General features: G+C 41.1%; 1 protein-coding gene across 7 annotated transcripts in view; it reads left to right on the top strand.

Annotated features, from left to right (window-relative positions):
* GRHL2 (grainyhead like transcription factor 2) overlaps positions 1–23,691 on the top strand; it is a 279,232-nt gene that overhangs the window by 199,929 nt on the left and 55,612 nt on the right. For all 7 annotated transcript variants that reach the window (XR_004538279.1, XR_004538280.1, XM_033933112.1 and 4 more), the window contains exons 9-11: positions 3,132–3,290; positions 14,807–14,894; positions 16,995–17,134. Coding sequence is in view for 5 of the 7 variants with exons in the window: in XM_033933112.1 (XP_033789003.1) it covers positions 3,132–3,290; positions 14,807–14,894; positions 16,995–17,134 (387 nt within the window). In the remaining 2 variants the exon portion in view is untranslated. The remainder of the gene's footprint in view (positions 1–3,131; positions 3,291–14,806; positions 14,895–16,994; positions 17,135–23,691) is intronic.

Raw genomic sequence — 23,691 nt, 5'->3', positions numbered from 1 at the left:
TTCATAGTGCTGCTCAATGTCCAAAGCTAAACGAGGCATTTCGGGAGGTGTGTCGAGGGTGGGAGTTGGGCGGGACATGGACTGGCTTAGACTTAGTCGTACAGCATGTATAACCGAAAGTTTAACAACAGAGCCTAGACGGAACTTGGACGTTGTGACTTAGACCATGTAAAACATGGTCTAAGTCACAAAACCCACCTAAACTCACCAGAAAAGCACTGAAAACACATAACACAGACCCCCACACACTACCCCAGTGATCACCAACCCCCCCACCACCATAAAATTTTTATTCACAACTTTAAATTTCAGCCTCCGGACCATCATCACCTGTTAGCCTGGCATAGGAAAGCCTAGTTGTCCAGCCCAGAGGCAGCTGAAGTCGTCTTGGGGGTGGATTAGGGACCCATAGAGAGGAGGACCCATGCCCATAAGCCCCTGTAATCACTGCATTGATAATGAAACATGTGCACTCCTCTATACACCCCCAAAACCCTTTTTTACTGGCATATAAGTGGCTCCTGCAGCCATAAGGGCTATTGGGGTGGTAGATAAGTGGGTCTAAGGGATTTTGGAGGTGGTTTGGGGGGCTCACCATCACCTATAAGGGAGCTGTAGTGAGGAGAAGCCATGGCACCCTTATGTGAAGTTCACAGCAGTGCCCTGTAAGGTACACCACTATTTAGGTGGCATGTCTGGGTGTGCAGTCCATCACTTTGCAGACCCCTCCCACGTCCAACAGGGCTTGCTCTAGGCGTTTTTGACTTGGACGAAAAGTTGAACGAAAATGTGGTATAAAGATGGACAATTTAGTGGCTTGGACGATCAGATCGGCAGGACGTATAATTAGACGATTTTCAAAAGTAAAAAAAAGTTGGACGTATCTTTCGAAAATGTGTCTTAGGCTCTTTTTAACTTTGGACGACTTGTGAGATGGACGTAAACGGACTTGGACGTCCCTTTCGATTATGCCCCTCCACGCAAATACAGGACCGCAAACTAAAAGTCCTAATATACACAAACAAAACCCTAAGATGCCAGACTCTGCATGCAATACACCAGATAAACAGAAAGAAATTCATTTCTTCCTGAACAATGCAAAATAAAGATAGCAGATGCAAATTCTGAAAACTGACATATTTCAATCACTAAATTGAAAATAAAATCATTTTTCCTACCTTTGTTGTCTAGTGATTTTATTTTTAATTTAGAGATCAAAATGCGTCAGTTTTGAGAATTTATATATTATGCACTATATTTGTCTATTTTTCTATAGTTGTTACTGAGGTGACATTGCATATTTTAAAGTCATCTGCCTTGACCTTTTTGAAAGAAAACCAAATATAAATGGTATTAACATTTTCTCTGTGTACAGTATGCGTTGTGTTTTTTTAATTTTGTGGTTACCATTATGTATTATTAATATTATATTGTGTGTATATGAAAAATGGATGGAAGAAATTGCATTACAATTAGTACTATTATTATGGGGGTGGAGTTTGCGCAAGTCTGGGGTACTTGACAGGGGTACTCAGTTGGTATTTCTTAGGCTTAGGGGGTACTTGAAAAGGTTGAGAAACACTGCTCTAGACTAGTGCTGCCCGATTCAGGGAAAAAAAAAATTGATTCAATTCAGCCTATTGAATTGATTTTTCGATTCGATTTTCCTGCCCAATTGGGTATTTTTTTCAAACATCCTGGTGGGTTTATTTTATAGCCATTTCACCCCCTTTGCATTCTCTTACCCACATTAGCACTGTAGTGTAAACAAAATAAACAAAAAAGACTTTTCCTCTCTCTGTTATATCCTAGCTCACGTTCGCAGTCTAATACCAGATCTGGCAGGATACACATTTCAAATCTGATATATTGTAATCACAAAATGGAAAATAAAATTATTTTTTCTACCTTTTGTTTTTTGGTCATTATTCGAATCATGTTGGTTCCAGGCTCTGTTTTCTGTTTATCTTCTGATAACTCGCTTGCTAGGGTCTCCTGCCCATATGTCGTTTTCTTCTTTCTCCGTGCTCACCATCCATCTTCCATCTCTGTCCTCCCCTTCCCTCTCTTGGAGGTCTGGCATCTTTCCTTTTAGTCACCTGTTCCCAGAGATGATAAGAAATGGTTTGGTGTTTTGTTTTGTTTTTTAAATCTTGTCTAAATTTACTCACTAGGTTACCCCTTCCCCCCTCAAAAAAAAAAAAAAAAATGCCTGATTTCTCTATATCAAAAAGTAGTGCACCAAAATTCAAATACTAATCAGTGAAGTTTAAATTAGCCACCAGATAATAAAAGTATATAGAAAACTAACCACTTGTTCCTCAGTTTGCCACACTGTAATAACGTATGGTAGCTGTCCTCATGGGAACTTTATAACGTGTGTAGTTTTCATTATTTTTATACTTTTCTTTCTTTTTTACTTTTTCATCTTATTCAGTAACTTATGATTTATAAATTATAAAGTGCTTGTGCCTAGTATATTAGCATTTATAGCAAAAGTAGTGATGATAATAACCACTTAGCTTTTATCTGACTCTGGGTCTGGCTAAGTCCCCACCGACGCGTTTCACGATTTCATCAGGGTCGGGGAAGGAGAACACAGAGCAGTATCTTATCCTAGCAGAACGCTAGATCCATAATTAATTCCGGCTCATTAATTATGGATCTAGCGTTCTGCTAGGATAAGATACTGCTCTGTGTTCTCCTTCCCCGACCCTGATGAAATCGTGAAACGCGTCGGTGGGGATTGAGCCAGACCCAGAGTCAGATAAAAGCTAAGTGGTTATTATCATCACTACTTTTGCTATAAATGCTAATATACTAGGCACAAGCACTTTATAATTTATAAATCATAAGTTACTGAATAAGATGAAAAAGTAAAAAAGAAAGAAAAGCATAAAAATAATGAAAACTACACACGTTATAAAGTTCCCATGAGGACAGCTACCATACGTTATTACAGTGTGGCAAACTGAGGAACAAGTGGTTAGTTTTCTATATACTTTTATTATCTGGTGGCTAATTTAAACTTCACTGATTTCTCTATAGGCTTTTGCAGCATTTTCACCATTAAAGTGTTATTTATAATGACAATTCACGCTGTTTCAGCAATTGTGATTTTTCTCTTTCAGATTTTCATCACCGTGAATTGCCTAAGCACAGATTTCTCGTCACAGAAAGGGGTAAAAGGCCTTCCTCTAATGATTCAGATTGACACATACAGCTACAATAACCGCAGCAACAAGCCAATCCATAGGGCCTACTGCCAGATCAAGGTGTTTTGTGACAAGGTGAGTTTGAATGAAAATATGCCGATAGAAGAGGAGTAAGGAAGGCCCCCTTTTACAAAGCCATGCAGCCGAGTGCCACGCGGCAAATGTTCCGATGCCCATTCAGTTCCTATGGGCGTCAGAGCATTTAACGTAGCAGCCCATGCTGCCGGCTTTTATAGAAGAAGGAGTTAGTGAATTTTCCGAAGAAAAATTGGGCTTTTGCTACTTTGTTTCATTAACCAATAGCCAGAAGAGTGACCTTGTTACTTCATTACAATTAACCAGTCGGGTTCTGTTTTTTAAACCATTCTTAAGTTGAATTTGTATGTAACTCGGATCCTAGTATTCTTCCCACCTTCTCCACTTCTTTGAAGCCCCTCTTGCATCCCTTTCCATTCATCTCACTGTTCCCTCTCCACCACCACATTCAACTACTCCCTCTCATCTCTCTCTTCCTCATTCATCTCTACCTCACTCCTCTCCCACCACCATGCCCAATAACACTGTGCAACAGAGGTGCATGAAATGGGGCATGAATTGGTCATGAATAGGGCAATTTTGGGGCATGAATTGTAGTGGGTGTTCTATAGTGATCTGGGGTCACTGAATTCAAAACTGACCTTAATTTTTCAGTATAACCCTCTGATTTTGGCATAAGAGCATTATAATGCAACATTTTCGCTATATTTTCTAATGCTTGGAGTAAATGTTATAACAGTCTGTGAAATATTAAAACAGTTTGCCTCAAATTAGATTATTCTCCCCTGATAATCTTTGTAGTGTTGGTGATGAGCACAGGGAAAGGTTTCACCAGGACATTGCTACAATGGAGAAATGATATAAGGGCAGATGGAATTCATCAACGCTGGCTGACTATTGTTGGACATTAATTAGAGATGCTCCTAATCTCATTTGTAAATGCACTTTAACAGCAAAACGATTCTAGAAAATAATATTTATAGGAACTCTTAAATCAGCGCAATGTGTTGCATTATGACTTCTCATGCTATAAATATTTGCTATTTGCTCAAAAACTATACGTGATGGACAAAACTGAGGCTATTTTCATAAGCAAGAGGTCAAATTCTATAAAGTACACCTCATTTTCTTCTTGCCTCAGGAAAAATGTTAAAATTTGTTGCGCAGTGTAATTATCTCTTCCTCCCTATGTCCAACAATTCTCCTCTTTCTTCATCTCCCCATGTGCACCATCTCTCTTTCCCTCTCTCTGACACCCAATTCCCTCATTCTATTCTTTCCTTCACCTCATCCTATTCTTTCCCTCACTCTCTCCATTCTTCTATCCTATGGCTCATGCTCTGCTCCCTCTTTCCCTCCATTCTGTGTCCCAAGTTCATGCCCCCTCCCTCTTTCCTTCCATCCTTTGTCCAAAGTTTGTGCTCCCTCCTGATTCCAAATGCGCCCCTCTCCCTCCCTCCCTTGTCCTATGTCCTTCCTCCCACATCTGAGGGAAGGTTTCCAGTTCAGCCGCAGGACGTATGTAAGAGCCGCTGCCACGGCTTTGCGCAGAGAAACAACTGCGGATGGAAGGTGGAGGGAGCCGGCCAGAAGGTAAACATCCGCCGGAGGGAGGCATGTACATGGGGCACAGAATGGTGGGAGGGAGGGAGAGAGAGAGGGGTGTGTTGGAACTCAGGAGGGAGGGAGAGGAGAGCATTGGGACTTGGGAGGGAGAGGGAGGGGTGCGTTGGGACACATAAGGTAGAGCAGGACCTCCGTTCGTAAGTAAGAGTCTGACGTTGGATGTTTGTAAAATGGGAACTGCCAGTATATTCCCCCTAATGATTTTGATATTGAGTGCTTAAAGGACAAATTGAAGTTTTTCTAGTCAAAGACAAATTAAAAAGATTTTCACTTTATGCAAGTAATTGAGATTTTTTACACTGAAGGATAAGATAAAAATAATAAAAAATAGAAGGTTTTTTTAGGATCAATGATAGATATCGCAATCCATTGATAACCAATAGACAATTAATTAGTGTATGGTTTGGATTTCTGAGATCCTTTTTCCTTCAAAAAATATTAACTAATACTACATCATGAGGGTATGATGTCATGCATGTTCATTGAGCGGAGTTTTGTTGAGGTTTCTACCCCCTCACAGTACTCAGGCCCCCTTCAAACCCTTCTCTTCCACTGCCAACTCCAGACTCCGTCCCTTCTTTCTTGCAGTGCTGTATGCCTGGAACAGGCTGCCTGAATCAATACGTCGTGCTCCCTCCCTAGCAGCGTTCAAATCCAAGCTAAAAGCCCACTTTTTTGAATCTGTTTTCAACTCCTAACTCCCACTCACTGCTGTCAGATACCTAGACCCACTGTATCATTTCCTCTACCATAATCTCCCCAACCCCGAAATTTCCTGTCTAAATTAGATTGTAAGCTTTTCTGAGCAGGGACCGTCTATTGTATGTTAAAATGTACAGAGTTGGCGTATGCCTTTCAGCGCTTTAGAAATAATAAATAGTAGTAGTAGTAGCATGACTGAGCCCTAGTAGCAGGAAGATGTTAGGGTGCTCCAGCCACAGATGCTGACACCTCTGCACATGCTCTGTTCATGCATTAAACTGAACATGCGCAGAAATGTGGTGCTGGAGGCTGGAGCACCCACTAGCTTCCTTGCTGCTCAGGGAACACAGGCAGAGTCTCCGGTGCCAAATCTCTTCAGCTGGTGGGGCTTGAGCATCCCTGTCAGCAAAGGTATGATGCAGTGGTGACGAAGACTGAGGGAGGAGAGAAAATGCTCAAGTACCCTCCAAACCTAAATTCTGGCTTTGCCCCTGTAATCTAGGTACAAGCTTTTATACCAGCTCTATGGCTGATGTGTTTGCATAATTAATATAGATGCATTTCTGACCATGTATGCTAGGCACCCACTTTCAGTGGCATAGTGAGGATAAGAGGTGCCTGGGACAGTGATGCCCCCAGTGCTCTCCTCTGCTCCTTCTGCACCCCCACGCCATACTCGTGCCCTCCCTTCCCACCCCATACCTCTTTAAATCTTTGCCAGCTTGTGCTGGTGTTGACTTTCCCTTTGACATCACTCCCTGACCCCGCGACCCGGAAATGATTTCAGAGCGAGCCAGGCTGGCGCAAGCAGCAGGCTAGCGTAGTTGCTTGCACTGGCAAAAATTTTAAAGAGGTGCAGGGGTGGGGAAGGGAGGGCACAAGCGTGGCGTGGAGGAGCAGAGAGGTTCCGGCACCCCCACCAAGGCGATGCCTATACTATGCCATTGCCCGCTTGTTATTCATTAAATTGCACTTGCAAATCAGGTATGTACCCAAATTTACACCTACAATTTTTAGCTCTTTTTATAGAAATAGGGGGAAAATTAGTTTCTTAGCATTTAGCATGCACTAACGGAATTCACACGACAAACTTTCTTAAAAGGGCCCCTTACATTTCAGGCTGCTAAAATTTGGAATGATCATACACTGCAATTGAGAAATATATCTTCCTGTGTTCTTTTAAAAAAAAATTCTTGAAGGCCTCTCTTTTTACCCACAGCAGGGAGGGGGGGGGTGTTTGTGTGTTAAAGAGATTTATTTAATTAAAGCATATGATATACCATCGTTTATAAAGTGTATGAAATTGGTTTACAAAGAAAAGCATTGTCGTAACACAAGAAAATCCTAGATCAAACAAAGGACATATACAGAAAACAAGAGGTGGGGGATAGCGAATAGGACCACATAAGTAACCAGAGACAAATTGAGCATGTGCCTGGGACACAAGATATCCCTGGAGTGGGGAGGTTAGATCAAGAGAATTACAGCATACACCAGTGAGATTTTTCAAAGTACACATCCACTATTTCCCTTGGTCATCTGCACAGATACCATCAATACCAGATTTGTTTTTATAAATGAAACTTAATGAATCATCGGCCTAGGCAAAGATGCAGAGGAGAAGGACTTCTATATACTGGCATTCGGAAAAGCTGAAAGGGGACAGATTCAAAATGAATGCTAGGAAGTTCTTCTTTACCCAACATGTGGTGGACACCTGGAATGCACTCCCAGAGGGCATAATAGGGCAGAGTACGGTACTGGGGTTCAAGAAAGGATTGGACAATTTCCTGCTGGAAAAGGGGATTGAGGGGTATAGATAGAGGATTACTGCACAGGTCCTGGACCTGTTGGGCCACCGCATGAGCGGACTGCTGGGCACGATGGACCTCAGGTCTGACCCAGCGGAGGCATTGCTTATGTTCTTATGTACAGTAAAACCTTGGATTGCAAGTAACTTGGTTTGCAAGTGTTTTGCAAGACAAGCAAAACATTTTATTAAATTTTAACTTGATATACAAGCAATGTCTTGCAATACAAGTACAGTATACACACGTCACTTCATCACAACTGAGCCGATGGTTCTTCTCTTTCTGATGTTGCGGGAGTGTAGTGACTGATCTAAATGAGCGAGGTCTTGCAATATGAGTACGTATAGCATTTTGTATTAAAGTTTTTGGGTTGTGGAACGAATCATCTGAGTTTCCATTATTTTGAATTACAAGCATGTTTTTGGTGTATTTTGTATTAAAGTTTTTGGGTTAAGGAACGGATCATCTGAGTTTCCATTATTTCCTATGAGGAAATTCGCTTTGATATATGAGTGCTTTGGATTACAAGCATGCTTCTGGAACGAATTATGTTTGCAAACCAAGGTCTTACTGTATACAAATTTCTGTGAAGTAAGCATGATACATTCATGAAAGGAAAATGAAGTAGAAATTATGATAGGTGAGATTGCAAATCATGTTTTGAAGAGTGGATTAGGTTGTATCTTGATGTTTGCATTCTCAGGAAGTGATTAGAAGCACAAACCACTCATTTAGCATTTATATTGCAAGTTGTATTGAAATTTGATAACTGCATGCTATTAGGCAATCTGAATATAAACTTAGCAAAGCACCAGGATCCTAATACAAAAACTTTATTTTAGTTTTTGCAATCAGTAAGATTCATTTATCCTAGGTTTAGTAGATCTCATGAGGAGGGTCATCATTTATGGGCCCTATTACTAAAGGATGTTAGAATCTGGGCATAGCCCTCCTTAACACGAGACTTTTCTGAATGCTAAACCTAGATTCAACATGGCAGTGCGTATGGCTTTTTTTGTTTTGTTTTGTAGGTCGTATGTTAATTTCTCCATTACCATGTACTAATATATACTCACTAGTTGGTTAACACTTCTGCACCCATTCTCTGCCCCCTCTAAAAAAAATATTCTAAAATAAATGCAAGCTTAATATGGACTTAACCTCAAATTCTATATATACAAATGAATGGGACATTTGTCCTTTATCTGCCTTCATGTTTCTGTGTTTCTATCAGGATGGAGTCAGTCCAGAGGAAAGCTACTAAAATGGTCTGTGTTCTTTGTCATATGGTGTATTAGGACAGACTTAAAGATCTCAATATGTATACTTTGGAGGGAAGGCTGGTGAGGGGAGATATGATAGAGACATTTAAATTCAAAACTTATAAACAAATGTTATTAGGCAAGTGGTGGGGGGTACCCCCTGAAAAATCATTTAAATTCAGTGGAGAAAAAGCCTCAACTAATAATGATATGCAGATGGCAACCCAATGAGTTTTTTAGCCGTTCTAATTCTTTATCATAGACAAAAAAACTCCACAAAGTTTCAAAATGTAATTTTTCAAAATGGGAAAAATCCCACCACTGTTCACAGGGAACAAAGGAAAAAGAACAAGAGGCAGAGTTCACTTATCTTCATTGATGTCAACCATTCAGCATAACATGCTTCATCCAGCAAAAAGATCTTCCTGCTATAGCAAACTTCACACTGGAATGAAGATAAGGAACTGGCTGTTTAATAATAATAATAATAATAATTTATTTCTTGCTATACCAAAAGTTCAAAGTGGCTCACAACAAAAAATACATACAATCAATGTATAAAATACAAAATAAACAGTCGATATCTGAATACAATAAAAACAATCAATAAAGGAATGCATCTGATAAAAATCAATAAAAGTTAAGACAATAGAGGCATCAGGGAAGTTCCCGTTCTCTCCTGCTCGGTTCACGTTTTAGCTCAGAATGGTGCTTGGTTTTAAACTTCTAGTTACATTTCCACCAGGATTCAAACTTGTGTATTCTGATTGTTCACACATAAAAAAGGATATACTGTGGATTCTGGTTAAATGGGGCAGCCATTTATAGAGTCCAAACCCTGGAGAACAAAAATCAAGATTACAGCCAGAACGTGGTAGATGAGTGGAATAGTCTCCTAATAGAGGTTGTGGAGACAAAAACTGTGTTTGAATTCAAGAAAGCACAGGACAGGCACATGAGAGCTCTTAGGGAGAAGAGGAGATGGATGTTGCAGATGGGCAGACTGGATGGGCTATTTGGCCTTTATTTGTTGTCATGTTTCTATATTTCTATAGTACTACTAGACATATGCAGCCCTGTACATAGTAACATAGTAGATGACGGCAGATAAAGACCCGAATGGTCCATCCAGTCTGCCCAACCTCATTCAATTAAAATTTTTAAATTTTTTCTTCTTAGCTATTTCTGGGCAAGAATCCAAAGCTTTACCCGGTACTGTGCTTGGGTTCCAACTGCCGAAATCTCTGTTAAGACTTACTCCAGCCCATCTACACCCTCCCAGCCATTGAGGCCCTCCCCAGCCCATCCTCCACCAAACAGCCATATACAGACACAGACCGTGCAAGTCTGCCCAGTACTGGCCTTAGTTCAATATTTAATATTATTTTCTGATTCTAAATCCTCTGTGTTCATCCCACGCTTCTTTGAACTCAGTCAGTTTTACTCTCCACCACCTCTCTCGGGAGCGCATTCCAGGCATCCACTACCCTCTCCATAAAGTAGAATTTCTTAACATTGCCCCTGAATCTACCACCCCTCAACCTCAAATTATGTCCTCTGGTTTTTCCATTTTCCTTTCTCTGGAAAAGATTTTGTTCTACGTTAATACCCTTCAAGAATTTGAACATCTGAATCATATCTCCCCTGTCTCTCCTTTCCTTTAGGGTATACTCATTCAGGGCTTCCAATCTCTCCTCATAACTCTTCTGGCGCAAGCCTCCTATAATTTTCGTCGCCCTCCTCTGGACCGCCTCAAGTCTTCTTACGTCCTTCGCCAGATACGGTCTCCAAAACTGAACACAATACTCCAAGTGGGGCCTTACCAATGACCTGTACAGGGGCATCAACACCTTCTTCCTTCTACTGACTACACCTTTCTTTATACAGCCCAGCATCCTTCTGGCAGCAGCCACTGCCTTGTCACACTGTTTTTTCGCCTTTAGATCTTCGAACACTATCACCCCAAGGTCCCTCTCCCCGTCGGTGCATATCAGCTTCTCTCCTCCTAGCATATACAGTTCCTTCCTATTATTAATCCCCAAATGCATTACTCTGCATTTCTTTGCATTGAATTTTAGTTGCCAGGCATTAGACCATTCCTCTAACTTTTGCAGATCCTTTTTCATATTTTCCATTCCCTCTTCGGTGTCTACTCTGTTACAAATCTTGGTATCATCTGCAAAAAGGCACATTTTTCCTTCTAACTCTTCAGCAATGTCACTCACAAACATATTGAACAGGATTGGCCCCAGCACCGAACCCTGAGGGACTCCACTAGTCACCTTTCCTTCCTTCGATCGACTTCCATTAACCACCACCCTCTGGCGTCTGTCCGACAGCCAGTTTCTGATCCAGTTCACCACTTTGGGTCCTAACTTCAGCCCTTCAAGTTTGTTCAACAGCCTCCTATGAGGAACTGTATCAAATGTTTTGCTGAAATCCAGCTCTCTGGTCACCCAATCAAAAAATTCAATCAGGTTCGTTTGGCATGATTTACCTTTTGTAAAGCCATGTTGCCTCAGATCCTGTAACCCATTAGATTCAAGGAAGTACACTATCCTTTTTTTCAGCAACACTTTTTATTTTTCCAACAACTGAAGTGAGGCTCATCGGCCTGTAGTTTCCTGCTTCATCCCTGTAACCACTTTTATGAATAGGGACCACATCCGCTCTCCTCCAATCCCCAGGAATCATTCCCGTCTCCAGAGATTTGTTGAACAAGTCTTTAATAGAACTCGCCAGAACCTCTCTGAGCTTCCTTAGTATCCTGGGATGGATCACATCTGGTCCCATCGCTTTGTCCACCTTCAGTTTTTCAAGTTACTCATAAGCACCCTTCTCCGTGAACGGCGCTGAATCTACTCCATTTTCTCGTGTAACTTTTCCAGACAATCTCAGTCGGACATCAAACACATAAGAGACAATCCCTGCTCGACAGAGTTTATAATCTAATCAAAACAGACAAATGAGACAAATAGGGATTAGGGAATTGTTAAAAGGTCATTTTATTCATCGCAGATAGGTGAAGAACAGAGCTGCCATATACCAAATATACCCAAGATAAACCCACTGAAATACTAATGGTAGGAGCTTGAAACAAATCTTATTTCTACTGGCAACTAATATAATTGATTTAATATTGGGAAAATTGCATCCATGATGTGCCGCAGGGATCTTTATTGGGACTGGTGCTATTTAACTTATTTATAAATGATCTGGAAATTGGAACTACAAATGAGGTGATTAAATTTGCAGATGACAGTAAACTTCAAAGTTGTTAAAATGCATGTGGACTGTGAAAAACTGCAGGAAGACCTTAGGAAATTGGAAAACTGGGTGTCCAAATGGCAGATGAAATTTAATGTGGACAAATGCAAAGTGGTTCACATTGGGAAGAATAATCCAAATCATAGTTACCAGATGCTAGGGTCCACCTTGGGGATTAGCGCCCAAGAAAAGGATCTGGGTGTCATCATAGACAATACGATGACATCTTCCGCCCAATGTGCGGCAGTGGCCAAAAAAGCAAACAGGGTGCTAGGAATTATTAAAAAAGGGATGGTTGACAAGACTAAGAATGTTATAATGCCCCTGTATCACCCCATTGTGTGACCTCATCTGGAGTATTGCGTTCAATTCTGGTCTCTTTATCTCAAGAAATATATAGTGGTGCTAGAAAAGGTTCAAAGAGTGACCAAGATGGTAAAGGAGATGGGACTCCTCTCATATGAGGTATGACTAAAATGGTTAGGGCTCTTCAGCTTGGAAAAGAGATGGCTGAGGGGAAATATGATTGAAGTCTATAAAATCCTCAGTGGAGTAGAATGGGTACAAGTGGATCGATTTTTCACTCCGTCAAAAATTATAAAGACTAGGGGATACTTGATGAAGTTACAGGGAAGTACTTTTAAAACCAATAGGAGGAAAATTTTTTTCACTCAGAGAATAATTAAGCTCTGGAACACGTTGCCAGAGGATGTGGTAAGAGCAGATAGTGTAGCTGGTTTTAAGGAAAGTTTGGATAAGTTCCTGGAGGAAAAGTCCATAATATGTTATTGAGAAAGACATGGGGGAAGCCACTGCTTGCCCTGGATTGGTAGCATGGAATATTGCTACTCCTTGAGTTTTGACCAGGTATTAGTGACCTGGACTGGCCATCGTGAGAACGAGCTACTGGACTTGATGGACCATTGGTCTGACCCAGTTAGGCTATTCTTATGTTCTTATATTCTTATGGCTGGTATCCAGGTATTAGTAATAAATATCTGGTTTCAGTTTAACTGTCAAGTGGAGAAAATCAAACAGTATCCGGATGATACCAAGAGTCCACAGTTAAAAGTATTAAAAATATTTATTAAGTACCAGAAAGGTGAGTAGCATATCACAATTTTGAATGGTATACAATAGGACCAAACACAATCCTTATTTCGTCAAAATCTACCTTTCTCAGGAATTCGTATATCCTTGCTAAGCTTCACTGCAGCAAATTCTAACATGAAAACATACACACCATCAAACTTAGAAAAAAAAAAAAGGCTCACACAGTGATGTGTCTAACAATTGCAGTTGAACAATCGCTGCAGTTGTTAGACGCATCACCGCGTGGGCCTTTTTATCCGTGTTTGGTGGTGTGTACGTTTTCATGTTAGAATTTGTTGCAAACCCAATGAGGTTTAGCAAGGATAGAAGGGCTCCTGAGGAAGGCAGATTTTGCCGATACAAGGACCATGTTGGGTCCTGTTGTACACCATTCAACATCGTGATATGCTACTCACCTTTTTGGTACCTAATAAATATTTTTAATTCTTTTAACTGTGGACTTTGGTGGCATCCTGATAGTGTGGCTTCCTTCACTTTTTTGTTGCTCATATTTTTGTGTGGCTTGCTTACCTCTTTATTTGTGGGTTTTCTTTCTTTTTTTCCCAGTTTAATTGTGGCAGCTGTCATTTTGCCTAAACATTGCCTGCCACTGTTCAGTATCAGTCCCTTTTTGTATAGGTATAACTTGTCATACTCATGGTCATTGTAACACTTTTGTAAATATGGTTCTTTTAGGGATCCTTTTACTAAATGATGTTAAGCTCTTAACATGCAGTTTGCATGTGAGAACAAGCTCCCACTTAATTGCATTAAAGCGTTTTGTATACAAAACCAAGCGTTATTTATGTATTAGAATTTTCATCTGAAGAGGCATCGCATAGGTAAAAAATTGTTTACTGAAAGCTTCTATTTTGCTACTAATAATGACTGGGGAGTCAATTCAGAGCGGTTCAAATGAGCTTCAGTAAAGGTGTTACAATACAGAGTTATGTTGTTTCTGTGGAGGTTTTCCTTACATGAGCCTCTGTAACGGTGTTACAATACAGAGTTAGGTTTCTCTGAAGGTTTTCCTTACATGAAGCTTCTGTAATGGTGTTGCAATACACTAGGGCGTTTCTCTGATGGTTTTCTTTGCATGAGCTTACTTTTAGTTATCTGTACATATCAAATCCTTAGCATTGTGAGTATATACACTGTGTTCACACTATCGTGTTCCTAGTGGGAAGTGGCCTGCTATTTCCTCTATGTTGCTATTCCCTCTGCCTGTTGCATTATTGGTTAAAGTAGTCTGTGAAAAGGATGGTCTTAATCCTTTTCTTAAATTTTCTGGTATCCTTTACTAGTTTTACTTCCTTCGGAAGGGTGTTCCACTATATTGGTGCCATGACTGAGAACATTTTTGTCCTAACACTTTTGTATTTGATGTCTCAGCATTTGGAACCTCCTAAATACGAGGTGCTAAGTGTTCCCACGTTAATTTTTTTTTTTTTTTTTTTTGCAGATACTGCTTGCTAATGAGAACACTAATGCATAACCTGGATAAAAATGAAAAAGCCCTAAAACAGTGCAATGTAAAATATGGGCTCAGTGCACAGGCAAAGCATAAGAACACGTTAAACCCAGATTCTAGTGCACTTTGGTAAAATGGCCCCTTATTTTTTAAAACAAGTCATAGCCTTCTGTGAAAGGCAATCTCTATTGGTTGAGGAAGGTAGCTATGTAATTTAAAAAAAAAACCCCAGAAAGAATAAATTATGTTCATTTATTTATACTTCTTAAGGCATCATTATGTATTAGTATTCATGCATGTATTCATTGGATGTTTTAATGTAAGGGGGCCGAAAGAAAAATCCGTGATGAAGAAAGGAAGCAGAACCGAAAGAAAGGAAAAGGTCAAGCAGCACAAGCCCAATGCAATACCAGTGAGTGAACTTTGTCTTTTCCTCTTTTTGTGTATTATTATTTAGAACCTGACAGAATTGTGCCCTGGAGCACTTCAGAGCTCTGAAACTCTTGCTCAGGACTGACAGGCTCAGGTATATTACTGAGGTGACTCACGAGCTCCAAGAAGGGAATGTGACAGCCCTGTTGGTGTACAAGTGGCATGGAGATGATGGTCGTGGAAGATATGTTCCTCCAGCATCAGCAGCATGAGTTCACCTAGCCAGGCTGTCTGGGGAAGTAAGAGAGACTTGAGAATTTCAAAATGAAAACCAAACAAAATGAATAGGGAAGAGACAAACAGAGAAAGTCCCAAGTCTGGTACTATAAAATAAAGGGGGAAGACGGCAATAACAATGAGGTACATAAGGAAAACTAAATAAAACACAGGGTGGTGTATGAATGTTGCAATAAACAGCAAGCATGAGAGTCTATAGTCTGGGTATTGTGGAAAAAAAATGACTTATTAGATCTAGAAGTAGGTTGTCAAAGTAAAGAAAATTTTTGGGCAATCCATAGGGGAGGGCTGAGTTCCAGGACAAGGGAGCAGAAATGGTAAACCAAAAAAGAAAAGACTGGAGGAACATGCAATAGAGAATGAGACATCTGCAATACATCAGTAGTAGGATGAAACATAACAAAAGATGAGGGTGAGCAGACTCTGAGGCTTACATTTGTGGAGTGGATGGTGAGAGTCTGGGTGCGCAGTACTGCAAGGGATCTGGGTTATTCTTGTCTTGGGTATACCATTTTACTTAGGCATGGGGAGAGGAGGAAATCATCTGCCACAGCAAGTCAGTCAGTAGTTTTAAATGTGTGTTTTAGATGAGGTCCTCTTCCAGACCTTGTGCAACGTGGGCATGCCATATGAGGAAGGTGTGAAGACAGTATGAGTTAAAGAAAGAAAGCCATTGCAAGACATAGCTGTGTCCTGTGCAACTGCACACTGTGTTCCCCCCCCTGCACAGACTGCCTTCTTGCTTCCCTCCTGCCTCACCCAAATACACAATGCAGCATCTCCATCTGTTCATCCCCCCCCCAATCCCCCCCTCTCCAAACCCCCCACCTGCAGGCAAAAGACCATGCACAGCAAACACAGCAATGCTCCATGGAGCCTTCCACACAAGCCCAGCCAGGCATTGCTGAGTCCTGACTACACAGCAACAGAAAGTGTGCATCAAAGGGGATGGGATTCTTCAATACCGGGGACGCACCCAAGCAGGAAGCGCCACGGAATTCTACCGCACCCGCTGAACATGGTCCTCTACCCATAAATAAAAGTCTCAAAAAGAGGGAAACCCCAGGAGGGAGGAGGCAGGAAAGGGACAGGTAGAGACTGACTGTGTGCTTCAGGGAAGAGGAAGGAGGGAGGCAGGGAGGAGCTCTGTGCTGCAGCCTATGTTCAAATAGTTTTCGTGTCCCTGCCTCTCTCACGCCCTTCGCAACCACACTGCCCGCACTTACCTTGCTAGGCCCTGAAAGAAACCACAGCTAAAATATAGAGTAAAATGGCATTGTATGGAGCTATGCTGGAGAGCATATAGTGCTTGACCTAGATTCAACAAGAGATGATAAACGAATGATAGAAGCCAGAAAAGTCAAATGCATAAAATTTGGAAGATTATTCTGTCAGAAGCTTTCTGAACTGACCACATTAGAGAGAGAGGCTTATAAGAGAGGAAGTCATAGCCATCAAGATAGAAATAAGGGCACGGTTAAGGTCTTGATTACTGGAATGGAAAGAAATGCTGAATTTTGGCAATGTGGTAAAGGAAAAAGTGGCAAAACTAGGAATTAATAAGGGAAGAAGCAGGATGAAAAGGGAAGGATAAGGGTCAGCAGATAAGTGGATAATGGAATCTCTTGGCTAGAAATAGGTAGAAGGGAAAGAAAGAGATCACATTTGGCTGTGGGACATTCTGCAGAAAATAAGACAGGAAATATCAGTACTGGAGACTGTTACAGATTTTGTTCCAAACAATCTCTGCCCAAAGACTTGGTTTATGGTTTCAGATCTTGTTTCATCCCATTTTTGTTATTATATTCCACTAAAATATTTTCTTCTTAATGGTTTGGATTAGCCATCGATCCAAAGCTGTCTTCTGTGCCTCTGCAAAAGAAAAGTGATATCACCTTCTTCAAAACTATGACTGATCTGGATTCGCAGCCAGTTCTGTTCATTCCAGATGTTCACTTTGGGAATCTGCAAAGGACCGGACAGGTAATGAAGTAGAATCTCATGGATATCTAGAAGTCATCCAATTTCACGCATTAATTTAAAATATATATGTACTGCCTAAAATCTAGGCAGTTTACAAGACAATATACACAATAAATAATAACAATACAATATATAAACTATCCTGCATCCTCCATTACTAACATGCTCATTTCGTTCACATAAATGCATTGACAAATAGCTGGGTCTTCAGGAATTTCTTAAAAGTATCCCTGGGTTTACATAATCATAATTGACCTGTCAGTGAGTTCCAGAATTTCACTCCTACTATTGAAAACATGGAATTCCCGACCCTAGTATGTATCAATTTCTCTCTTTCATTGTTGACAATCTCATATCATGTTCTGATCTCAGTGCCTGCCCTTCTTGGACAACAAATCTCGAAAACATCCGGGGGCTGTATGATATAAGGCCTGATGTACTATCGATAGCACTTTATATTGGACTCTTTGTTATACAGGAAACCAGTGTAACTGCTTCAGAATTGGCGTATTATGAGCCATTCATGAAGCACCCACAATCAATCTTGCAACAAAGTTCATCAAAACTTGCAATGCCCTACTTTTTGTTTTCACCAACCCTCTTATTTTGTTGTTAATCTTTAAACTCATTTACATTTTTTATAGCCTGCAAATCAAAAAAAGTCCCTTTGTCCAATATGGAAAACAATTTGACATGCATGATATCATCATTAGATGCACATTTAAAAGCAAGCATAAAATTAATCAAGTTTTACTCCATTTTAATGTGTATATATAGGCAACATTGGATTGATGAAGGAAAGGATTAGTGATGAACATTATAGTATTTGATCAATATTTTCAAAACAATCCTTGTATGTCATATTGTATAGTTGAGTCCTATTGAGGTGGAGTTTAGTTGGTTATCCGGGGGCCCGGATAGCTTTTCAAAACCCGGCACTTTGGGTTTTGAAAAGAACTCTCGTCGGAAGGGGGCATTTGTGCTTGCATGGATGCAATGCAGTGATGTCATCATATGACATCATCACATCACATCTGTATATGCGCAGATGCCTTCCTGCCCATCAAATAGTCAGCAGGGGCATGGCTGGGGGTGGAGCTGAGGGTGGAGCTGGGGTGTAACAGGGCGGGAAAAGCTGGAACTGGGTGGGTCTAGGGGTCCAGATTTTACTAGCGTAAAATCTGGTAACCCTAGCCCTTCTCCAGTCCTCTGGTACTACTCCTGATCCTAGAGAAGCATTGAAATGTCAATCAGCGGACCCATCAGAACTTCCCTAAGTTCCTTCAGCACCCTCAGATATACACCATCCAGCCCCATCACTTTGTCAACCTTTCATTTAGCTAGCTCCTCATGAACACACCCCTCTGAAAATTGATCAGGGTCTACTACTCCTCTATCCCTATTTGCATTTGTTTTCTGTGGTCCCGCTCCCAGTGCTTCAGCCATGAACACGGAACAGAAATATTTGTTAAGTAATTCAGCCTTTTCTTTATCAGCTTCTACATATTTCTCCCCTTCACTTTTGAGTCTCACAATGCTACTTTTGCACTTCTTCCTATCCCTGATATATCTAAAAAATGTCTTACCTCTTCATTTTACCATGTCAGCTATTTTTTCTTCCATTTGTATCTTTGCTTTCTTGACTACTCGACCAGCCTCTCTTAACTTTTCCAGATATTTTTGTCTGCCTTTTTCTTTCAGCGATCTTTTGTAGTTTTTATTTATTTATTTTATTATTTATATACCGCTTATATCCTAAGTGGTTTACATTCAGATACTGTATCATATTTCCCTATCTGACCCGGTGGGCTCAAACTCTACCTAGTGTACCTGTGGCAATGAGGGGATTAAGGGTCTTGCCCAAGATCACAAGGAGCAGCGAGGGATTTGAACCCACAGCCTCAGGGTGCTGAGGCTGTAGTTCTAGCCCCTGCACCACACACTCCCCCCTATGAAAGCTAACCTCTTATTCCTTACCTTCTCATCTACTACTTTTGAGAACCAAAGTGGCCTTCTTTTCTTCTTACTTTTACATACTTGCCTCACAAAAATTTCTGTTGCCCTTACAATAACTCCTTTCAGTTTTGCCCATTGCATTTCTACTCCTTCTAGATGTTTCTATCCAGACAACAATTCCTTGATGTAATTCCCAGCTGAACAAAGTTAGTTTTAAAGAAGTCTAGAACCTTTACTTTTGATTGAGCCCTCTCTATTATACCCATCTTAAAATTAAACCATACCATGCAGTGATCACTAGATGACAGATGATCACCCACTGTAACATCAGAACCACGTTCCCCATTTGTAAGCACTAAGTCCAGTATGACCCCATCCTGCATGGGTTCCATTACCAATTTTCTGGAATAGTTCTCCTTCTAGAGAATCCAGGATCTCCCTACTTCTAGAAGACCCTGCAATAGGGATACCCCAATCGTGTTAAAATCACCTATTAGTAAAACTTCCCCTTTTTTAGATTTATTCTGAATGTCTAATATTAAATCTCTGTCCACTTCTTCCATCTGTGAAGGAGGCCTGTATATCACACCATTCCCTCTTTCCAAATTGATCCACAGTGCCTCTTCCTTGCCCTGCAGATCCGGCAATTGTGTGGCTTTAATATGATCTTGAACATATTACGCTACTGCCCTTCTTTTTTTTTCCTACCCTTTCTTTCCTGAATAGATTATAGTTTGGTAAAACTACATCCCAGTCATGGGTCTCTGTGAACCACTTCTTTGTGATCACCTCTATATTCAACTCATCTTCCATTACAGCTTCTAGATCCAGAATCTTGTATCCCATACTTCAAGCATTAGTATATACTGCTTTCCAGAAAATGCCCCCCTTTTCCCATCCATGTAGAGGTATTCAGTGATTTACTTACCTGAGGGCTTATACTCACCCCGGGGCTTTGATCACCATGCCCCATCACTTCTAGTTTAAAGCCCTCTTCAGTAGATTAGCCAGCCTCCTGCTGAAGACACTTCTTCCCTTCTTTGATAGATGCATACCATCCCTGCTCAGCAGCCCTTGGAAAATCATCCCAAGGTCGTAGAAGCCAAAACACTCTTGACGACACCATTCATGTAGCCATGCATTCATCTCCAGGATGTGTAGTTCTCTGACGGGGCCCTTACCCTCGACAGAGAGGGTGAACGAGAATACCACCTGTGCACCTGACTGCTTCACCTTCTCTCCCAGAGCCACAAAGTCACTTTCGCAAAGTGCCAATGTGGATGAGCAGCATCGAATAATAGTCATCAGGCTTGATGAGTCTTGACAATCTCTCCGTAACATCTTGGATTTTGGCACCAGGCAGACAGCATACCTCCCGGGACATCATGTCTGGTCTGCAGATGGATGCTTCTGTACCCCTCAGAAGGGAATCGCCAACCACCACTACCTTACTCCTCCCAGTCCCAGTACGGCAATTCTTATGTTAATCCTAGCGACAAACCTTTGAGTTTACAAAAGAACTGCAATTGTGAATTAAGGATCTATTTTCTATGACCATTTGTTGCACAAAATAATCCATGAGCCCCATTTAGTACAGAAGAAATTTTCCAATTTTTATGAGAATTAAACAGGTTGTAATTTAAGTGCTTTCCGAGTAATTATTTTAATTATACAATATATTAATAAGATCTAGCATCACAAAAGTAACCTACACTGAAATATTTCATCTTATAATTGTAGTAAGTCCAAAGTGAAGTATTCTCGCCTTAGGAATCAGCAGGCAGATCTCACGGCTTGTTTCTACAAAGTGATGTAGAGTTTGCACAGAATAAAGCCATCTCATGTAGCACATATTTTATGCCAAATGGGACAACATCCGAAGTAGTTAAGGGCCACTTTTACCTGGTAATGTGCCAAACTTTCAAGCACTGTTAACATAGTAACATAGTAAATGATAATAAATAAAGACCTGAACGGTCCATCCAGTCTGCCCAGTCACACTCATTATACATGTTTAAATTGTCTTTTCTTTAATATTTCTGGGCAATAGACCATGGAAGTCTGCCTGGTACTGTCTTTAGGTTCCCACTGCTGGCGTTGCCATTGAAGCCCACTCCATCCTATGCTAGCCATCCTGTCCCTGGAGCTTCTATCAAAGCCCTCCCCAGCTCATCCTAAACCAAATCACCTGATTTTAAAACACTATGGGCTTCTTTCTCAAAGCCTACTACTACTACTACTATTTATTATTTCTATGGCTCTACTAGCTGCACGCAGTGCTGTACATCAAACACACAAGAGACAGTCCCTTCTCAAAGAGCTCATAATCTAAGTATGATAGACACATAGGACAAAAAGGATGAATCTATACACTCTGCTCAGGCAGGGAATTAGAAGGGGAATGATGAAGAAGATAGGTAGGAGACTATACAGCAGGGGTAGGGAACTCCGGTCCTCGAGAGCCGTATTCCATTCGGGTTTTCAGGATGGTGTCAGGTCAAAAGCGCGCCGGGATAAAGGCACTCCCAGACAATTGAGCGCAGCGCACGCCGCCACACCGCTCTAAATTACTGTTTTTAGCGCTCTGACGGGGGAGCGTGGGGGGGAACCCCCCCACTTTACTTAATAGATATTGCGCCGCGTTGTGGGGGGTTGTAACCCCCCACATTTTACTGAAAACTTCACTTTTTCCCTGTTTATAGGGAAAAAGTTCAGTTTACAGTAAAATGTGGAGGGTTACAACCCCCCAAACCCCCCATTACGCTGGCGCGATGTCTATTAAGTAAGCTGAGGGGGTTCCCCAACAAAACCCCCCGTCGGAGCCCCTAAAAACTGTAATTTAGAGTGGCGCGGCAGCGCGCGCTTTTGTCTTTCGCGCCGTTGTCTATGAACCTTTCAGGATTTCCCCAATGAATATGCATTGAAAGCAGTGCATGCAAATAGATCTCAGGCATATTCATTAGGGAAATCCTGAAAACCTGACTGGAATACGGCTCTCGAGGACCGGAGTTCCCTACCTCTGCTATACAGGAAATGACAAACAGATATGGGTGCTTTACAAGTGGGTTGGATAAGAGCTTAAACACACTAGCAATTTCCGCACGGCAAATGTGATGATGCCCATAGGAATCGAATGGGTTTCATTGCATTTACCACGCAGGAATTGCAGGCGCGGCTTTAATAGGTGCCAAAATTCAGGCACCACAATGGGTGAGCTTAGCACCAATTCTGTATCAGCTTCTGAATCTGTGTAAGCCATTAAAAAATAATAGCACAAAGCAACTGCATTCTATAAGTTACATGTATCGCTTGGCGACACACCCACCCTCTTTTGCAGTTGTTAACGGACAGATTTCATAAATAGTGCTGTAAATTAGGCACCAGGAAAAATCGGCTCTCACTGCTTTTGGAGTGTGTGGCACAGTGGTTAAAGCTACAGCCTCAGCACCCTGGGGTTGTGGGTTCAAACCCACGCTGCTCCTTGTGACCCTGGGAAAGTCACTTAATCCCCCATTGCCCCAGGTACATTAGGTAGATTGTGAGCTCGAAGGGACAGACAGGGAACAATGCTTGAGTACCTGAATAAATTTATATAAACCGTTCTGAGCTCCCTTGGGAGAACGGTATTGAAAATTGAATAAATAAATAAAAGGCGCTCCTTCCAGAATGGTACAGTGTGCCAATTCTTATGTCCAACTCTGGGTATGAGGACTTATGTCAGCTGAAACCTGATTTAAATCCTGGTGTGCAAATTGGGTCTACTGCCACATAATTCTATAGCACAACACACAACTTTTCAGAATGTACCTGACCCGCCCATACCCTTCACGTGGCTATACCCCCTTTTGGGTTGAATGCTATGGGATTTGAGTGACCTGTGTTATAGAACAGCACACAGCAAGTTACACATTTAAATTTCAATTGATGACAATTGACACCAATAATTGATAGCATGCAATTATTGACTCTTAATTGCTTGTTGTGCATGCAGCTCAGGATTGTGCTCAATTATGGGTGTGCAATTTTTGGCCACCTATATAGAATCCCCTCCAGAGATTCAAGACAAAGTTGGACAAGTTCCTGCTAAACTGGAACGTACGCAGGTGAGGCTGGACTCATTTAGAGCACTGATCTTTGACCTGGGGGGCCACCGTGTGAGCGGACTGCTGGGCACGATGGACCACTGGTCTGACCCAGCAGCGACAATTCTTATGTTCTTATGTAATCCAGGGGTAAGTGCACCTAGCCTTTATATGCATGCTTTCAATTATTTGCACCAATCATTCATGTAAGTGCTAGTATTCTATAACATCTATGAGTTATTGATGATTATATTTGGGCATCACCTATAGAATTGCCACTAAAGTTCTGGCATAAATTGGATTTGAATATCAAATGATAATGCGGCTAAATAGAAATATACAAGGGAATATCAAAAAGTAAATGGAAAATACATTTAACAGCTTTAATGGAAGTAACTATGAACAATTAAACATAGCACTTTTCCACATAGTCCCCATGCAAGACAACACATTTGTATCATTCAACTAGCTTCTGCATTTCTTCAGATAAGAAGTTTTTCAGCTGCTCTCGAAGTCAGG

This window comes from Geotrypetes seraphini, chromosome 2 (genome assembly GCF_902459505.1).
Source record: "Geotrypetes seraphini chromosome 2, aGeoSer1.1, whole genome shotgun sequence".
Classification (NCBI taxonomy): Eukaryota; Metazoa; Chordata; class Amphibia; order Gymnophiona; family Dermophiidae; genus Geotrypetes; species Geotrypetes seraphini.
Note: the sequence above shows the minus strand (reverse complement) of the source record. Positions and strands in the feature narration are given on the sequence as shown.